General features: G+C 32.3%; 1 protein-coding gene across 1 annotated transcript; it reads left to right on the top strand.

The window, feature by feature from the left end:
• Positions 1–647: 647 nt before the first annotated feature.
• LOC120083725 (berberine bridge enzyme-like 28) lies at positions 648–4055 on the top strand. Its single transcript, XM_039039580.1, has 3 exons — positions 648–1054; positions 1404–1876; positions 3322–4055. The coding sequence occupies exons 1-3, from the start codon at positions 648–650 to the stop codon at positions 4053–4055; spliced, it is 1614 nt and encodes a 537-aa protein (XP_038895508.1).
• The last annotated feature ends 13503 nt before the right edge of the window (positions 4056–17558 follow it).

Genomic DNA, 17558 nt, shown 5'->3' with positions numbered 1-17558 from the left:
AGAGGGATACATAAAGAAACAAAGATCACATTTAAATGAAGGATCTCGAGAATATGAAAATATGGTTAAGAAAGGGTTAAGAAGAATTGATAGCTATTACCCATTACAATAAGGTACACCTTTCTTTTTGGTGGCTCAATCATATAAACTTAAACACATTAAATATGCTTAATTTAGAATAATTCTATGTTGGGTGACCTCCTCAAAATTTTTCTATAAAGTATGTGACTGAGGACAAAGCATCCTAAAAGACCTATATTGATTTGTAGGGATAATCTTCACTATGATGCAAAAGGAGCACATAAAAACATTTTTGAATCATTTATGAATTTCAGTGTTTTTTTTTTTATTTAACTAGAGTACAAATTTGGATAATTTTTCTGGCATGACTTTCCATATCTTGTAAAAGATTATGTGCGACTTATTGACCAAGAAAACTATCCGACATTGTACATATGTAACACAACAATAAATTAATGAATCCTCTGATCATTTGAAGAAAATGAATATAAAATTTTGTCAAAGGCGAATAATGTAAAGATATATATCATGAGATTATGCAAGTTGTTTCTTTTTATTGCATCTTCTTAACTATATAAATAGTACTAGAACTTATAAACAGAAGTCATCAAACTAAACCCAAAGCCATGAAGTACACTTCTCCATTGATCCTTCTTTCTCTTGTCCTTATTGTTGTATCTTCATCTCCATTATGGGCTTCAGCATCTGAACAAAAATATCAACACTTTCTTCAATGTCTCTTAGAGCATTCTTTAGACAATTATCCCATTTCCAAAGTGGTTTATAGTCCCATAAACTCTTCTTATTCTTCTGTTTTGGACTTCTCCATTAGAAACCTCAGATTCTCGAAGCCTCAAACCCCAAAGCCACTCCTGATTATCACTCCCTCACATGTTTCCCACATTCAGGCAGCCGTCATATGCTCCAAATCCCATGGCTTACAAATCCGAACTCGTAGCGGCGGTCATGATTTCGAGGGTCTTTCTTACGTTGCCTATCTCCCATTTATCATCGTTGACCTAATAAATCTCAGGTCCAACCTTTACTGTTTCTTTGTTTGTTGTAGAGGCATGAGGTAACATATTAATGTTATCATCCAGCTATGTTTACTTTGACTCAGCTTCGTTCTTATTTGATTGTTTGTTTTTTTTTTTTTAAGTATAATAACTATAAGGGTATGAAGAATATACTTGTAAATTTACTATCGAGCTAGGTTTACTTTGACTCAAGTTTATTAGTATTTTTTTTTCAGTATAATAAGTGGAGGTATGAGATATTTTAATTCTAATCCATTATTGTTTGCATTGTTTTTTTAGTATAATAAGAGAGACTACACACTAGTACATATCAATTACTGCTGATATATATTCACTTTGGCTCAGATCCGTTACCATTGACGTTGAAAACAGCACTGCATGGGTTCAGTCAGGTGCAACTCTAGGAGAACTTTACTATAGAATTGGTGAGAAAAGTCGAACCTTGGCATTTCCAGCAGGTGTTTGTCCGACGGTCGGCGTTGGTGGGCACTTCAGTGGCGGTGGATATGGATTCATGCTGAGGAAATTTGGTCTTGCTGCTGATAATGTGATAGATGCTTATTTAGTTGATGCAAATGGGAAGGTTCACGACAGAGAGTCTATGGGAGAGGATTTGTTTTGGGCCATTAGAGGGGGCGGCGGAGGGAGCTTTGGAATTGTGGTGGCGTGGAAAGTCAAGCTCGTTCCGGTTCCGGCGACGGTGACGAGTTGCTCAACACACAGAAATTTGGAGGGAGATGCAATCAAGCTAGTCCATCAGTGGCAATATGTGGCTAACAAATTAGATGAAAATCTATTCCTTGGCATCCTTTTGACTGGTATTCTTACTAAAGTTTATGGTTGAGTTATTAATTATTATTTGTTTCTTTTTCTTTGGAAAATATGTTTCTTAAATTAATATTATCATGCGTAGTAAACAATATGATTTAATTAAATTGTGTGGGTGTGTTTTTCTTTTTTTGTTATGTTTAAGAAAATATTTTTTTTTTTTTTTTTTTTTTTCTTTGACAACTAGTTTTCTATTTTTTAAAAAATTTAGAAAGTTTTGAGATATACTATAGAGAATAAAATATTTAGAGATAGAGAAATACAAGTGTGGAAGAGAGAGAAATTTGTTAGGTAGAGTAAATTTAGAGATATAGAAAAAATAATTAGAGAGAAAAAAGTTAAAAAAATAGTAAGAAATATTTTAGTAGAGGGAAAAGATATGTTAGAGAGAATATTTTAGAAAAAATATTAACAAATTTGGAGATAGAAAAGTCAAGGACGTGTGAGAAGAGATGTAATTTTATTATTATTATTATTATTTAAGAGGTATTGTAATTAAAGTATGGGATGAGAGAATCAAACCTCAAACCACGAGGTTGATAGTATGAACATTATACCAACTGAACAAAGCTTTTGTTGATCAGAGATGCATATTTAGAGTTTTAGAGAGATGAAAAAAAGTCAACGACATGTAAGAAGAAATATTATTTTAGAGAGATGAAAAAAAGTCAACGATATGTAAGAAGTGATACAATGTTAGAGAGATGAAAAAGTAGAAAGAGAGGATTTTTAAGAGAAAAAATTTGGTCATAGGAAAATTTGACAAATTCAAATTTTAACGTTATCAAATTAAAAAAGTTTAGAGTTTGATTTTTGGATCATTTTCTTATGTTTGACAAAAAGACTATTTTTTTCTTTTAAATATACAGTAATACTCAAAAACCAAATCATCAATATTTAGAAAGCATGACAATTAGTATTTTATCTACTAAATTATCTTTGAATTTAAAAAGAAGATAGTAATAACTCTTAATAACTATTATGATCTCCAAGGTCCTATTTAGTAATAAATTCGTTTGGTTGTTTTCTATTTTTTGCAACTTATATTTGTTTTCTTTCAATTTTTTAATTATAATTTTTACCACTTTTACAGAAATGCTTGAACTCTTTAATTAAATTCTAAAACAAGTTTTTTGTGAAAACTACGTTTTGTAATTATCAAAACTTGACTCTGGTCTTTGATGACATAAAACATAGAAATTTATATTGATGTAACTATTTAATTTTCAAAAATCAAATAGTTATCGAATGAAATTTAAATTATTCTACATTAAAATCCAAACTTATTCATAAAATGAATAAAAGAAAATTTCCAACCTCCAAAACAACTAACTCCAATATGTAATTAAGAAGGTAAGAAATCAGAAATGAGGTTTTGTTTCCTCTCCCCAATACAAATATGGGTGATTTGAACTCATTTCTTAATAATATGTAGGAGGGAATATTACAACGACTCAAGAAGGCATAGCAGACCCAACAGCTACATTTTTCATACTATTTCTTGGAAAGGTAGATGAACTTGTGGCAACTTTGTCGACAACTTTTCCTGAGTTAAGTTTAATGAAACAAGACTGCGTAGAAACGAGTTGGATCGAATCAACACTCATTGCTGCCACCGGAGTTCAAATCGTTGAGTCCTTAGAACCTTTACTCAATAGAACACCTCCCACCATCGAAAGCACAAAAATCAAATCTGACTACATCAAAGAACCAATTCCCGAGGCTACAATTGAAGGCATATTCCAAAGATTAAAGGCTCAAGATATAGCAACATCACAACTCATATTTGTTCCTTATGGAGGGAGAATGAGTCAAATTTCTGAGTCAGAAACTCCATTTTCACATAGAGCTGCAAATTTATACAAGATTGGGTACATTGTAGGGTGGAAGGAACAAAGTTTAAATGCAAAGAAAAGGCACATAAGTTGGATACGAGAAGTTTATGAATACATGACCCCTTTTGTTTCAAAATCACCAAGGTCTGCATATGCTAATTATAGAGATCTTGATATTGGAGCTAACAACAAATATAGAAAGACGAGCGTCAAACAAGCAAGCGTTTGGGGGTTGAAGTATTTTGGGAACAACTTTAAGAGGTTGGTATATGTTAAGACTAAGGTTGATCCTTATGATTTCTTTAGACATGAACAAAGTATACCTGCCCTTTAAATCAATGTAAGATTTAGTGATATAACTGAGAATTACAACTTCATATTTAGCTTTCAAAATAAAGGGGTTACTTTGTGGGTGCTTTATATGTAAACTTCTTCCTCATTTCTTTTAAATGTGTGTGCTTTATAGTAAATTAAAATGTTTTTTAATAAATAGCCTTTTTTAATATGTGTTTGCTACATTTGCACAAGAAAAAGTATAATGAAATTATAATTTTAAACACAAGAAAGAAATTAAAAATATGATTATATATATGATCTCATTATTATGAGGAGCCAAGAGATAATTCTAAGCGTGGTTTGTTTTTCTTTATTTAGACTTTTATTTGGGGCACTTAAGAAACTTGCAAAAATAATATATTGATAATGCAAATGGGATCACACTGTTTAAATTTGGCAAATCTTGAAAAAGAAACGAAAGCATAAAAATAACACAAAAGAACATGTAAGTCTAGATGTAGGATTTTAGGCATATATCAAGTATATCATTCATATATTTTAATATTCATATTTTGGTTTATCAACAATATATATCACTGATATTTTTCATTCTTAAGTGATATACTTTATTTAAAATATATTCTAATTCATTTTAGTTTGTTAATTTTATTTTTATAAACTAAGGAAGGATTTAAGAAAGAAAACATGAAATATATCGAAATACACTAAGCGGAAAAAGAAATAGATATACAAATGATAACATATCAAATAAGATCCGTAATCAAAATAATATAACAGTAACAGTAATAGATTAGATTGATATACTTGACATCTTTTTAAATACCAATATGTTATCGATACACTAATGTTATATATGAAATTACATATTAGATAAGTGTTCATACTTTTAGTTTTAAATATCATTGATATATTATTGAACCACTTTGCAGTTGATGTACCATTGGTATATATATTTTTCATACAACATTATTTACCTCGTTTTGATTTACTTTATATTGAGTATATCAATACTATAGATTTATCACTAAGGGTGTTTGGTGTGTGATAAATTTAGAGAGTTGAATTGAGTTGAGTTGGTAATTATTATCTGGAGAGTTAAATTATTTGCGGAATTAAATTGTGTTTGTTTTCAGAGTTGTTGAGTTGGTAATTATTGTCCGTCTTTGTTGTGCAGAGTTGAATTGAGTTGAATTGGGGGATCTGATGTAGTTTTTTGTGAATTAGATTAGGTCTATTTTTTTCTGTTCGTTTTTTATTTCATTCTTTTATTTTTTAGTTTTATGCTTTGCTAATGTTGATTAATTTTCAAATATACATGTATTTTGTCAAATCATTTATGACATAAACTGGACAATCTCAATTTTTTTCTCAATTTGTAGAACATAATAGATTATTTTTCATATATTCTTTTCAAAAACTATAATAATTCTAATTCTCGTCAATCTTTAAAACATACTAACAAAATACATTTCATATTGTTGTTCAATTAATTGGTATATTGTATATTGTATATATATATTGAAAGTAATTATCCCAATTACTAATTGGTATATTGTATGTATATATATTAAATCTTGCTAACTTAACATTATTATTTCACATATCATATAATTTATTTTTATATAATATGGATAGTATATTCGGAATTGAAATTGTACATAGGATAATTACCTTTCATTTGATTATGATGGTGAGAATGTGATGTAGTACAGTAACATTTTTCCTAAGATCACAAAAATAATATGAAACGAGTGAACATGTGGCTGTTTCAAAAAAAAATTCATGAAACATATGTTCTTTTTTATACTTATAATATAACACAGTGAGGACCTCAGATAGAATATAATATAAGATAAAGTCGGTCCTTGTAAGAAATCCAACAAAAACAATCAACCAAATCATCATATCAAATTTTTGTAAAGTGACGTTCCAAAGGTTTGACGATTGAAAAAACAAAAAAAGAGATATGGGAAGATCTAAATGGTGAAGATGAGGGAAGAGTGAAGAAAATAAAAATATCACTGGTCTTTAGGGTTAGTTTTGAGTGGATAAAAAATGTAGTTTTAATAACCTACAGTTTTTCTTTATGGGCTTAACAAACATGGATAATAAATATCTACCCAACCTAAAAACTTATACCCATTTATCAAACACCCCCTAACACACTATATAATCTATCTGTGTAATTGATATGGATGTTTCACTTAGATACTCATCAACCTTCTTGATAATCAAGCAATTGAGAATGTACAACATATTTTCTTTGATATATATAAAATAGTAACCCTATAAATATTAACGTATGTAAGTTATTCGTACGCACGACAGTTAGATAGAACTCATTGATATATCTACTACAGGTAAATGGAGAATTTCATAGGGACAATATGATTTAAATGAGGAGGCTAGGAAAAAGTCCCCACCACGTCTCACGTTGAGAATTTAATATGTTTGATTTTAATACACAAAATGAGAGACATGTTGAGAATTTAAGTTATGAAATTATCCATCTCTAGATTTATTAACCACCACTTAGTCAAGAGTCTAGGTCGTACACAGTACCTCAATATACCTTTAGAGAGGATAAATTGAGTTGACTCCATTTCCCTTGTTTTCCATTGTTCAACAATATGGTATCACTGAATAGGTCTTGATCATTGTCATTACTTTCATTCCTTTTGTAAATGTCAACTTATTTCCTTTAATTCAGTGATATATTTCAAGCTTCTATTTCAAAGTTGTCTAACATATGACCAAATTTGTCACATAGATGTTGCAACATTTCTAAAAACATCATAAATAAATGCAGAAAACTAAAATCAGAACATAAAATAGAGTTTACTAACCTAGTTTGATGCAATACCACCTACGTCTTGGCTCAGTGTGCCGGTGGAAAGATATATTCACCTATACAAAGTCAAGCAATTATAACAATATACTTATCTGTAAATAAACAACAATTAGAGTGACATTCGAATAACCTAACTTAGAGAACCCTAAGTGTGAGACTCCTTCACAATGAAACTTAAGTTCTAAGTGTGAGATCCCCTCAACTTTAATGTACTTAGATTCTCTGTAAGTATAAGAATATTAGTGAATGATCACTTAGGCTCCCCCTCAGTGTGAGACTCCTTCTCTACTAGTATCTTTCCGCCTTCTTGTGAATATCTCTTCATGTCATCAACTTAGACTCCCCTTAAGTTAGAGAATCTCTTCCCAAGAGATGATGTCTTAGGCTCCCCTTAAGACCAACCAATTGTCTCACGAAGCACGTTTCAACAACGAATAATGACACAACATCAAGATCAACAAAAGATTCTGAATCAATATTCGACAACTACAAAAATAGAACTTGTGATGAACGAATCAATGAGATCTAAAGACACTCAAGATCAACAATGGCAAAAGCTTTATAATTTCATAGACTGACACATTTGTGTTTTTTGGCACAAACACAAGACAATGACTTGAATATTTTTCAAAATGACCATTCCTAAAATTGAACAAAATCATCACATGTATTTGGGTAGGGTTGGGAATATATTCAAGGAAAGAATAAATCAAATTTAAAAGGAAAAATAGCATACCATAAAATCTAGAAAATCTTGTTGACGGATGAAGAAAAAATATTATGCAGATTTTTTTATTTGTCACATAATAATGTCACAGACAATGTCATACTATGTTGTATGACATGTCGGAGAGGACAAGAAAACACACAAGCAAATATGCATTACACATATCAACATCTAAGCAACCAATCTCAAGAAAGAATCAGCACAACACGGAACATGTTACGTAAACGTATTGTTCAAGTTTTGCCTTTAATAAATAAGTCAATCATACTCCAATAACAAATACCTTAGCACTTCTATTTCATTTATGTTTTTTTTTTTTTTTTTTGATACGTAATTATGTGAAAGTCCTAAAAAATAAGATAGCCTGACATCGGTGTTGATGTGTTTGCCCGATTATGTTAGTATTAAGGCTCCTTAGTTTCATATTTCAAAATAACAGGCATAGATGCTCAGTCATATTAGCTGGAATATTACAAACGGAACTACGTACCACTCTATTTTGGAACCATAATTTGAATGTCAATGGTATTCTCAGGATACAGGCCCCTCGTCTTTGCGCATTCACTGATAATGGAAATCTCACAGTGAAGGACGCTTAGTCTATGAACAGTTCGGACTGGAACTTTAACCCCAGGCATCCTTTACTCAACACGGAGACTGAGGTTTGGCACTTGATTTCCTCCATTTGGCCCATCCCGAGGTGCAAATCAACGTGTTTCTGATGTATTCCATCCCATTGATTTCAGCCTTAGAGAGGGTTGTAGCTAGAAAATATAGTGGAGAGATTTAGAGACTCGTTTGGAGGTCGTTCGATATTCCAAGGTGCAAATCAAGATGTTTTTGATGCATTCCATCGACAAGATTCATTATGATAGTAGTGTTTTCTCTTCTTTTTAATCTTTACTTTTTCATGGTTGTTGCAATGTATGAAAGATGTTTATAGCAACAATAAGTGGCTAAATATTTTTGTTCTAGAGTGTCGATGAACTTTTTACGGCTTTAAGTTAATACATATATTTTCTATGGATGCTGTGTCATTTTTTGTTGTCCATTATTTTTGTACCTATTACATTGATTGATCTTCATTGCATGTCGAAATTAGAAAGATTGCATGTTCAATTGGATATATAATATTGGATCATTATCTAATCTATCATGAAAATAGTTAGGTCGGTAATGAAAGTTGGTCATGACTATTCTTAATGCTAAATTTCCTGATTTGGTTTCAAGCAATTAGTAATCAATTATGTTTGCCTAAGAAAATGTTTTTATTGAAAGATAATAATCTAATAAACACTAGAAGAAATTAGGGATTTAATGTCGGTTGCCAACCGACATTAAAGATAGTATTATTAAAGCCCTTTAATGGCGGTTGCCTTTAGTGTCGGTTTTAAACCAATAATAAAGGGCTTCAATAACACCAATAACACATCCTTCAATGTCGGTTGCAACTGACATTGAAGGTCTTTAATGTCGGTTGCAACCGACATTGAAGGTCTTTAATGTCGGTTGCAACTGACATTAAAACCTATTTTTCGTAATTCTTAACCGACATTGAAGCCCGAATCTGTCCCTTTTTTTAAATTTCGTTGCCGAATCCATTTTTTTGGTCAAATAAGTTAAAAACGATATTATATATCTCGTGTTAGGTCAAGAAATGTCCGTGTTTTATGTTAAAAAGAATAGAAAATTTTGCATGGCGAGCCCATCAATATTTGTCTTCGACCTATGAATTTATCCACAAACAAGAATCAATATTTTCAATCCATTACATATACTCATCAATATTTGTCTTCCACCTACGATTTTTTATCCACCAAAATTTGCAAAATAATACCAGAACTAGAATATTTGCATGGTGAACCCATCAATATTTGCCTTCCAATCCATTACATTTACATTCATTCTAAGCTAGCATTTACATTCTATTGAGACAAAAAACACGAATTACATCCTTACACAAATCGGCCAACAAAACTTACCCATTGGGTCCGAATTACGTCGATCTCTCCTTGCGTATATGCATCTTTTGTATTGAATTACAAAAAGGAAAAAAAAAACATAAATTCAACATAAGTTTACGTCCATTTATTAAATTAAAGCTAGTACTATATAAAAAATAAATAATTTACGTACGAGGCTAGCATATTCAACTAAAAAGTTTTACATTATCCATATAACTAAAAAGTAAAAAGCCTCCTAAAGCAACACCAAAACTGCAAGCATCTAAAAAGCACACCAATGGATACGAGACTTCAATCAAATGAAACCACAAAAAACATCTCCAACTAAAAGATGCTATCAAGGGTCAATCTTAGATTATCTAAACAAGATTCCAAAGACGAATTAGATTCAAATTGTATGTAACTAAAAGCAAATACAACACAGAAATACATCACTGAACTTCTACCATCTATCTGTCACAATTGCATTTTACCTTCCTAAATCGAAACTAAATGTAAATCAATGCATGAGCATAGACAAATGTTAATAAAGCCCCAAGCTGCAAGATGTTTTGTTCGTTTCAATGCATATGACTTTGGGTGACTTTTTACATCTAAAGGGTTAACCATAACTTAGGATTTTAATCAATCATGACAGCTTCTAAACTCAGCAACAATAACACAAAAAAAAGTACCTTTTTTCTACAACTGATATACAACACAAGCCTCTGTCTCCCAACAATGCGAACAAGATCTTTAAGCCTTGTAAGATCCATTTGTCCATTGTTAAACACATACTGCGACAGAACCAAGAAACATACAACATTTAAAGCCAGTAGTTCGAAAATAGTTTACTTAAGACCAAATGAAATCTTTATTATCTTCTATATTCAAGTACTACAATAGCTCAACAAGGTTCAGTGTTCTAGAATTTCAGAATCATGTTACACTACCTCAATTTCAGGCAATACATTAAGCAATATCATCGTAAATAAATAAAAGGAAAGAACTTATTGAAGTAACAATGGCATGGCTAGCTCCTTCTTCAATATAACTAGAAGCATTTTCTGAATTTATCCCAATGCCTCACGTTCTGCTATCTCCTTCTTTACCTACAAAACATACCCAAAGCGGGAAAAAAATTACCTTTAGCTTCATTCATTCAGCTTTCTCCGGTTTAATAAAGATAAATATCAACAAAGATCAATACTAAATGAGATTGTTTAATTACTAAACGAAGTCATTTACCCTAAAGTTCAAAGGGAAAATGCTAAAGAAGCTATGTACCAACAGTCTAGCAAGACATTGGATGAAATTTGGCAGAATAAGATAGGTCGAAATCAAGTAGAAAGCAATGGTAGGATGTGCCATACACAATCCCCACAACTATTCACTAAGTAGTATTCCAAGAAATCAAAGGAGTTGTAGCACGCATATGCAACATCATGCGACCCTACTTCCTGCTACTACACAGTTTAAATTAACACAAATTTTATTTACCTAAGCTGAGACATTAATATTAAACAATTTGACACAACGAGTAGAACAATTGAGCAGGTTAATTTGCACTGGTCATCAAATCATCAACCTTGCTTTATCTTATTTTTATCCAGCCTTCCTTCCATACTCGCTAGTAATTAAAAGTCGAAGAATCCAGATTAATCAAACAAAAAAAAAAAAAGAAATTTACCACCACACATTTTACTTTATTTGCATGTGATAAAGCAATTTCACTCGTATAATGTTTTTGAAAATAGTATAAGAATTAGGATTAACAACGAAGATTTGGTGGTAGTGCATGAAAATCACTCGTATAATGTTACAATCAGAACAAATAAAGAATTCAACCACAAACAAAGGCCTACACAAGTCATTTATTTGCTTTAAAAGAAAACATCTAGGTTAACCGATGGTAAATAATATCAAAATCAATAACTATTTATAACAGACCATCAACATATAAATGGTAAATAATAGGCTAACAGAAAACATCTAGGCTAACAAATGGTAAATAATATCAAAATCAAGAATTCATCCAGGATTCATACATATATTACCCAAAAGCTGAACCCTGAATGAAAATAGAACGGTAAAGCACATTAAAACAAGAAAAGATGTATGCTCATATATAGTCAAGAACACGTGCAAGACCACTAATAGGCAAAGCTCGTGACATGAACCCTTGATTAAAACACCAATTATTATGAGACCTTGATTCTTGAAGAGAAAGAAACATAACCATTACATTTGTCAAGGGAATATATGATTTGAGCTTACATGAGAAGGTTGAGTCCAAAAACTTGTCCTCCCATGGAAATTAGCTATTAGTAGAGAACATGGACAGGAGGTTGGGGACCATTCAATAAATTGGACAGAATCACGTGGAAAATCTACAGATGGTGAAATACATTTTACTGAAAATTTCAAGAATGTTTTAAGATTCCAAACGAGGAAAATAAAATGCATCTGAGGATAAATCATGAAAAAATTATGTCCTCAATTTTTTTCCCCTTTTGAAACAATGGTGCTCTATTAATACCTCGTCTATTCAAAATAAACTCAACTTTCTCCCAAGTTCTTTACTCGTTAGACTACGTAAATAGTCACCAATTCTGATATGACAAATTATTACAAGGGCAAGAAAATGTAGAGAATGATTATCAAGAATATAAAATAAAAAGATTACAGACGATCATCATATCGAACGGTAAAACTTTAGGACTTTTTATATATGCAAGTCTTTAAGTCAGCTTGCGCACCTTAACTATTCTCACAGAGGAACTATATAGGCCTACTAAATTTAGTTGCCAAAGTAACTCATAGAATATTAAATCCCGCATAAGTTGCCACTGGCTTGAATCATTCCCACTAAGCTATTTATCATTTACATGGTCTTGAACACTAGTCCAACCCATGATAGCTTAAAATTCAATGTAAACAGCCAAAGCCAAGAGAATTTTATCAAAAACAGTAACCTCTTTACCAAATAAAGGTCTTATGTACAGAGAAAGGCCCAAGCTAACTGCCTACCTACCCAAATAAGTAGCAAAAATAAATTAAAGAATCCAAGATCTGAAACAAAAATAAAACTAACAGCTGCAAGATAACAAAGCAAAAGAATACTAATAAAACCAAAACGACTCAACAGGGTGTTACACCCAAAATTCTAGGCTTATAGGTTCCTCAGCTTTACAAATTGACATACTAAAATCTCCATGCTTGGTGGTTGCAAAGAATCCACAAGTAAAATATCACCATAAAGTTAAAGAGCAATAGAACGCTGAGGTATATAACACAACATACCTGCAATGACGTTAAACACGACACACTCCGTCGGTCGCTCTAGAATCACAATGTGAATGGGGATCCAAAATGGTGGGTTTGCATTGAAACTAGAAAAAGATAAAAACCATGATGATCATTTAGAAGACAAATGTTACAAAGAAAAAATTAGAAAGAAGCTTTCATCGGAGGGTAACAACATTAGAAGCTCTCTAATTGGAGCATATATTAGACATCGTGCCTAAAGAAGGGGAAAAATCATTTGACATGGATTCGCAGGGCATTCTAACATAAATAAGCGTAGCCGTAAGATGAACTTTAATTGTACAACTAAATTCCTTCAATTCTTGGAATATATAGAGCAAAAAGTTTCTAGAAATGAAAATAGCTCAAGATGGTATACAATTTATTTCATCCTAACTTCCTTTGAAATGAAACCACAAACCCACATGACTAATCCAAAAGACGATCAAAAAATAAATGAATGCTAACCTCGGAATTCTCGCACATATCTCAGATGCATAGGCAATAGCATTCAGCTTGCCGGAATAAGCAACAACACTGGGGAAAAAAAACCAGCAGAGAGTTGAAATTGAAGCTCTCTGAAGTTAAAGCATAAAACTACCGAACTAAGGTATTAGTCATTGGGCGATCTAAGGAAGAGATCTAAGGAAGAGATAAACATCTATAGTACGAAAAAACTTGAAGATCATCAGGAAGGTACTAATGCTTCAAGGAAAGGTCCATGGCCCGCTTCAAATGCTGATTGCTCACATCAACAACCTCCCTAGGGAGTCGATTCAAAGCCTCCTTCACATCAATATCATAATATGGATAACCCACAAACTACCATAGGGCAACCCACAAACTCAAGCACCTTGAATGAAATTTAAACTACAAATAAATAGTACCCATGAGTCATAAACGATTGTTACATTCTAATCGAATATGGTCCAAAGTGAAATAAGCACACTATAACTTCTCAAATAGGAATTTTCATATCATTAGAGTCACTTGAAAACACTTAGAAACTGTGCTTAAAACTGCAAGTATTCAAAAATGCACTTACCAGGAACAATTTTCACCTGAATCCCTTGTTGTTGCAAGAAATACATCTCCTCCCTACCCATTCCAAACACCTAAAAAACACATAAACTAAAAAGATTTAAGACAAAGGATTGAAAGTGAAAATGTTATTAGAATTCATATTCAACTAACCATGTTTATTGGGAATGTGCATAAATGGTACATTCAAGGTAAAATTCTTATAGTGATGCTTATCGAATGATCAAATAATTTAAATCGAATATTAAAATGATGCTTTTTTCTCAATTTCAACTGCCCAGCTATACACCACCATTCCAATAAGAACCATCCCTATATGTTCTTCAATGTCATCTCTAAATCAAAGAGCAGCCACCCCAACATCAGCACGCATAGCGTCTTCATATGGCCTAAAACTTGGAATGATACGACCGAGAAGTGCCCGATGCACAGATAATGATTGATGTTGTAGAACACAGCTAGGGAGCATGACAGTAATATGAAACACTGCAACATTCATTAAGGATAGATTGAACTTTGGAAGTAAAAGCGAAACGAATACAAGGTTCGAAAAAGAGAGATATCGGAATAACGACTTACGAATGCACCAAGAGTGTAGTTGTATTTCAGTAGAGATTTGCTAGTAAGACAATAGTCAATGAACGGACCAACTGTTATAAGGGAAAATGCTTGTATCGAAGCTGTTTTGCTTAGTAATTCAAAGGAACCTATTGAGTACTTCTTCTGTAATGAACCTATTGACTATTTAAATCAATGGAAAAGATTTGAGCTTTGTAATTAGGGTTATTGATGTGACTGAATAGAAAGATCAGAGAATTTTAGACAGAATTTGCATGTTGATCAGAAGAGTAAAGAAGAAAGACAATCATATTCAATTGTTGTATTACCTTTTACGGTGAGACATGTGTAGTTGTTTCCTCTTTACAATTTGGTATCAAAACTTGGAAAAGAACTTATCAATGGTAGTAGAGAAGTACACAATTGAAAAGTTCACTGAAAATAATGATTTTAATCTATGGTCAAAGAAGATTAAAATGATATTGACATATCAAAAAACCTTAAAAGGATTAGAAGATCCTAAGACATTGCCTACAACCCTAACTCAAATAGAGAAACAGAATATTGAAGAAGTAACCTACAGAAGAACTCTGTTATTGAATGTAACTGACAACATACTAAGGCAAGTAATTGATGAGTGCACAACATATGAAGTTTTGAATAAATTAGAAGCTTCATATGAGAAAAAGAATGTGTTAAATAAAATTTTCTTGAGGGAAAGGTTGTTCTCATTCAAGATGAATACTGCAAAACAATGGATGAGAACGTAGATGACTGTAGAAGACTAACATCAGAAATAAATCAAATAGAGAAGAAACTAGGAAAAGAAAGTGAAGCAACCATTCTTCTTAATTAATTACCAAATACTTATAAAGATGTAAAAATGGCACTTAAGTATGAAAGAGATAATATCTCTACTGATGCAGTAAGTGTAACCATCAGATGTAAGTAGATGGAATTCAAGGCAGAATCTTAAAGTTCTGGAAATGGTGAGACCTTATTTTCAAAGGAGAAGAACATTCATTTCAAAAAGAAAAGTTTATAAAAGGGTAGAGATTTCATAGGCAAAAACCATTGACTAAGTGCTATCACTGTCATAAAGAAGGCCACTTTAAGAGAAATTATCCTGAAAGAAAGAAGAATGACTTTAAAGATAGCAACAAAGCATAGGAACATGGAAAGATAGATTTCTCTATCTATAATGAACCTATTGACTATTTAAATTTCAACTTATTCACATTGCTACTGCTTCATAACTAAAGAAAATTCAAACTACACAGAAAAAAAACCAGATCGGAAGACCCATGAGTAGATCAGACAAGTAGACGATCAGATCGGAAAAGCCCACAACTAAAAAACATAATATACTCACTCATATTTTCTAGCGAGAATTCGCAACACAAATAAAGCCCCATAAACGTTTGAAGCTTGTACATTTTCTTTCACTCAATCAAGAAGACACGACCATTGCTCCGGATAATCAGCATGAATGATAGACTTTAAGCACTCCCCAAGTTGTACCCTGCATATGCCCGATGTTGAAGCAATAGAAAGAATTCAGATCCACATATGTCATATTCAATTATTTTTGGAAGTTACCAAATTTAAAAAGATTGTTCATAGAACAATGAGTTTCCCAAACTCCTATTATACCCAAAATATTCAAAAAGGCAGTTTTCAGCCGCTATTTTACATCATACATAAATAGACAACAGACACTTACCTCAACAAAGATGGAACCTGTGACAAGAATGGAAGAATGTTCTTCCGGACTGCATCTTTATCACTATCAGAAATCTTCAGTCGTTCATCTACATCATTTCAGCAAGAACAATTAAGACACCAAAACTAGCCAATGATTCCAATAACAATTCAACAAACATATCTATTACCTGGGTCAATGAGGGACCAGATCTTAGCAATGAAATTATTAAAATGAATGATAGCAACCTAACGAAAAGCCAAGTTACAACAGAAGAAAAACCGGATTGGAAGACCCACGAGTAGATCGAACGCCGACGTACTCCAAATCTACAGATCCAACCAATGTCGAACGCCAGTGACGATATGTTTTACTTCTTAACAATCCAAATCTACAGATCCAACCAAATCTACAGATTCAACCAATGTCGTACTTCTTCTGTAATGAATGGCAAACTCCACTACGCCGATGACGATCCACCAATGCTGGTGACCCAAATCTACAGATCCAACCAATGTCGGTGATAGAGACCACGACAACGATTGGACAACGTTTCTGAAGACGATAGAGACCCACAACAACGCCCATGGAAACGATCGAACAACGCCTACAACAACGATCGGATGACAGAGACCAACCACCGACGACGACAGAGACCCTAACAATGCCGATGACGACAACGATCGAAACAACGAAAACTTTGGGGATTCGAACGGCTAAGGAGAAGAGAGGGTTTGGTAAGAGAGGGTGAAAGGAGAGAGAAGGTTTGGTTAAAATGAAAGATATATTTTTTAATAAACAATTTACTTCCTCTTGCAACCACCCTCCCCCTCGATTACTTCTGGCTGTAACCTGCTTCATAAAGAAATTCAAAAGTTCCCTGTGTTCGACCCCTTGCTACAACTACTACATATTTAATGGAAAAAATTTAAATTATTTGGTCCGGATTTAGCGAAGAAATCCACCGACCACCCACCCCATATATTGCATAAAATAATGCATTTTTATAACTAATTATATATTATATAGTATACCATAAAACATCAATATTATACTGGAAATACACATTATGAGTGTTATATACTACTAATACACCAATGTTACTAATGAAAATGCATTTAAAATGAGTGTGATATGAATCAACGTTCACCCCACAACAAGACAAAGCAAAATTGTACCGAATGAGGTGTACTTTATTTTTTTTAAAAAAAAAAAAAAAAAAAAACTGTTTCTCTTTTAGAATCGGTCTAAGAATTCAAATTTTTCTTTAAGAATGATGAAAATTCAATGCAAGAAATTATGAGGCATCACAATTTTAAAAACATACAATTAAGGAAAAAAAATCGATAGTTTTTAAACGGGGCCTAAGTAATTAACTCGTCAAAGACCAAAGCAACTTGAACCCAAAGGTC

This window comes from Benincasa hispida, chromosome 8 (genome assembly GCF_009727055.1).
Source record: "Benincasa hispida cultivar B227 chromosome 8, ASM972705v1, whole genome shotgun sequence".
NCBI lineage: Eukaryota > Viridiplantae > Streptophyta > Magnoliopsida > Cucurbitales > Cucurbitaceae > Benincasa > Benincasa hispida.
Note: the sequence above shows the minus strand (reverse complement) of the source record. Positions and strands in the feature narration are given on the sequence as shown.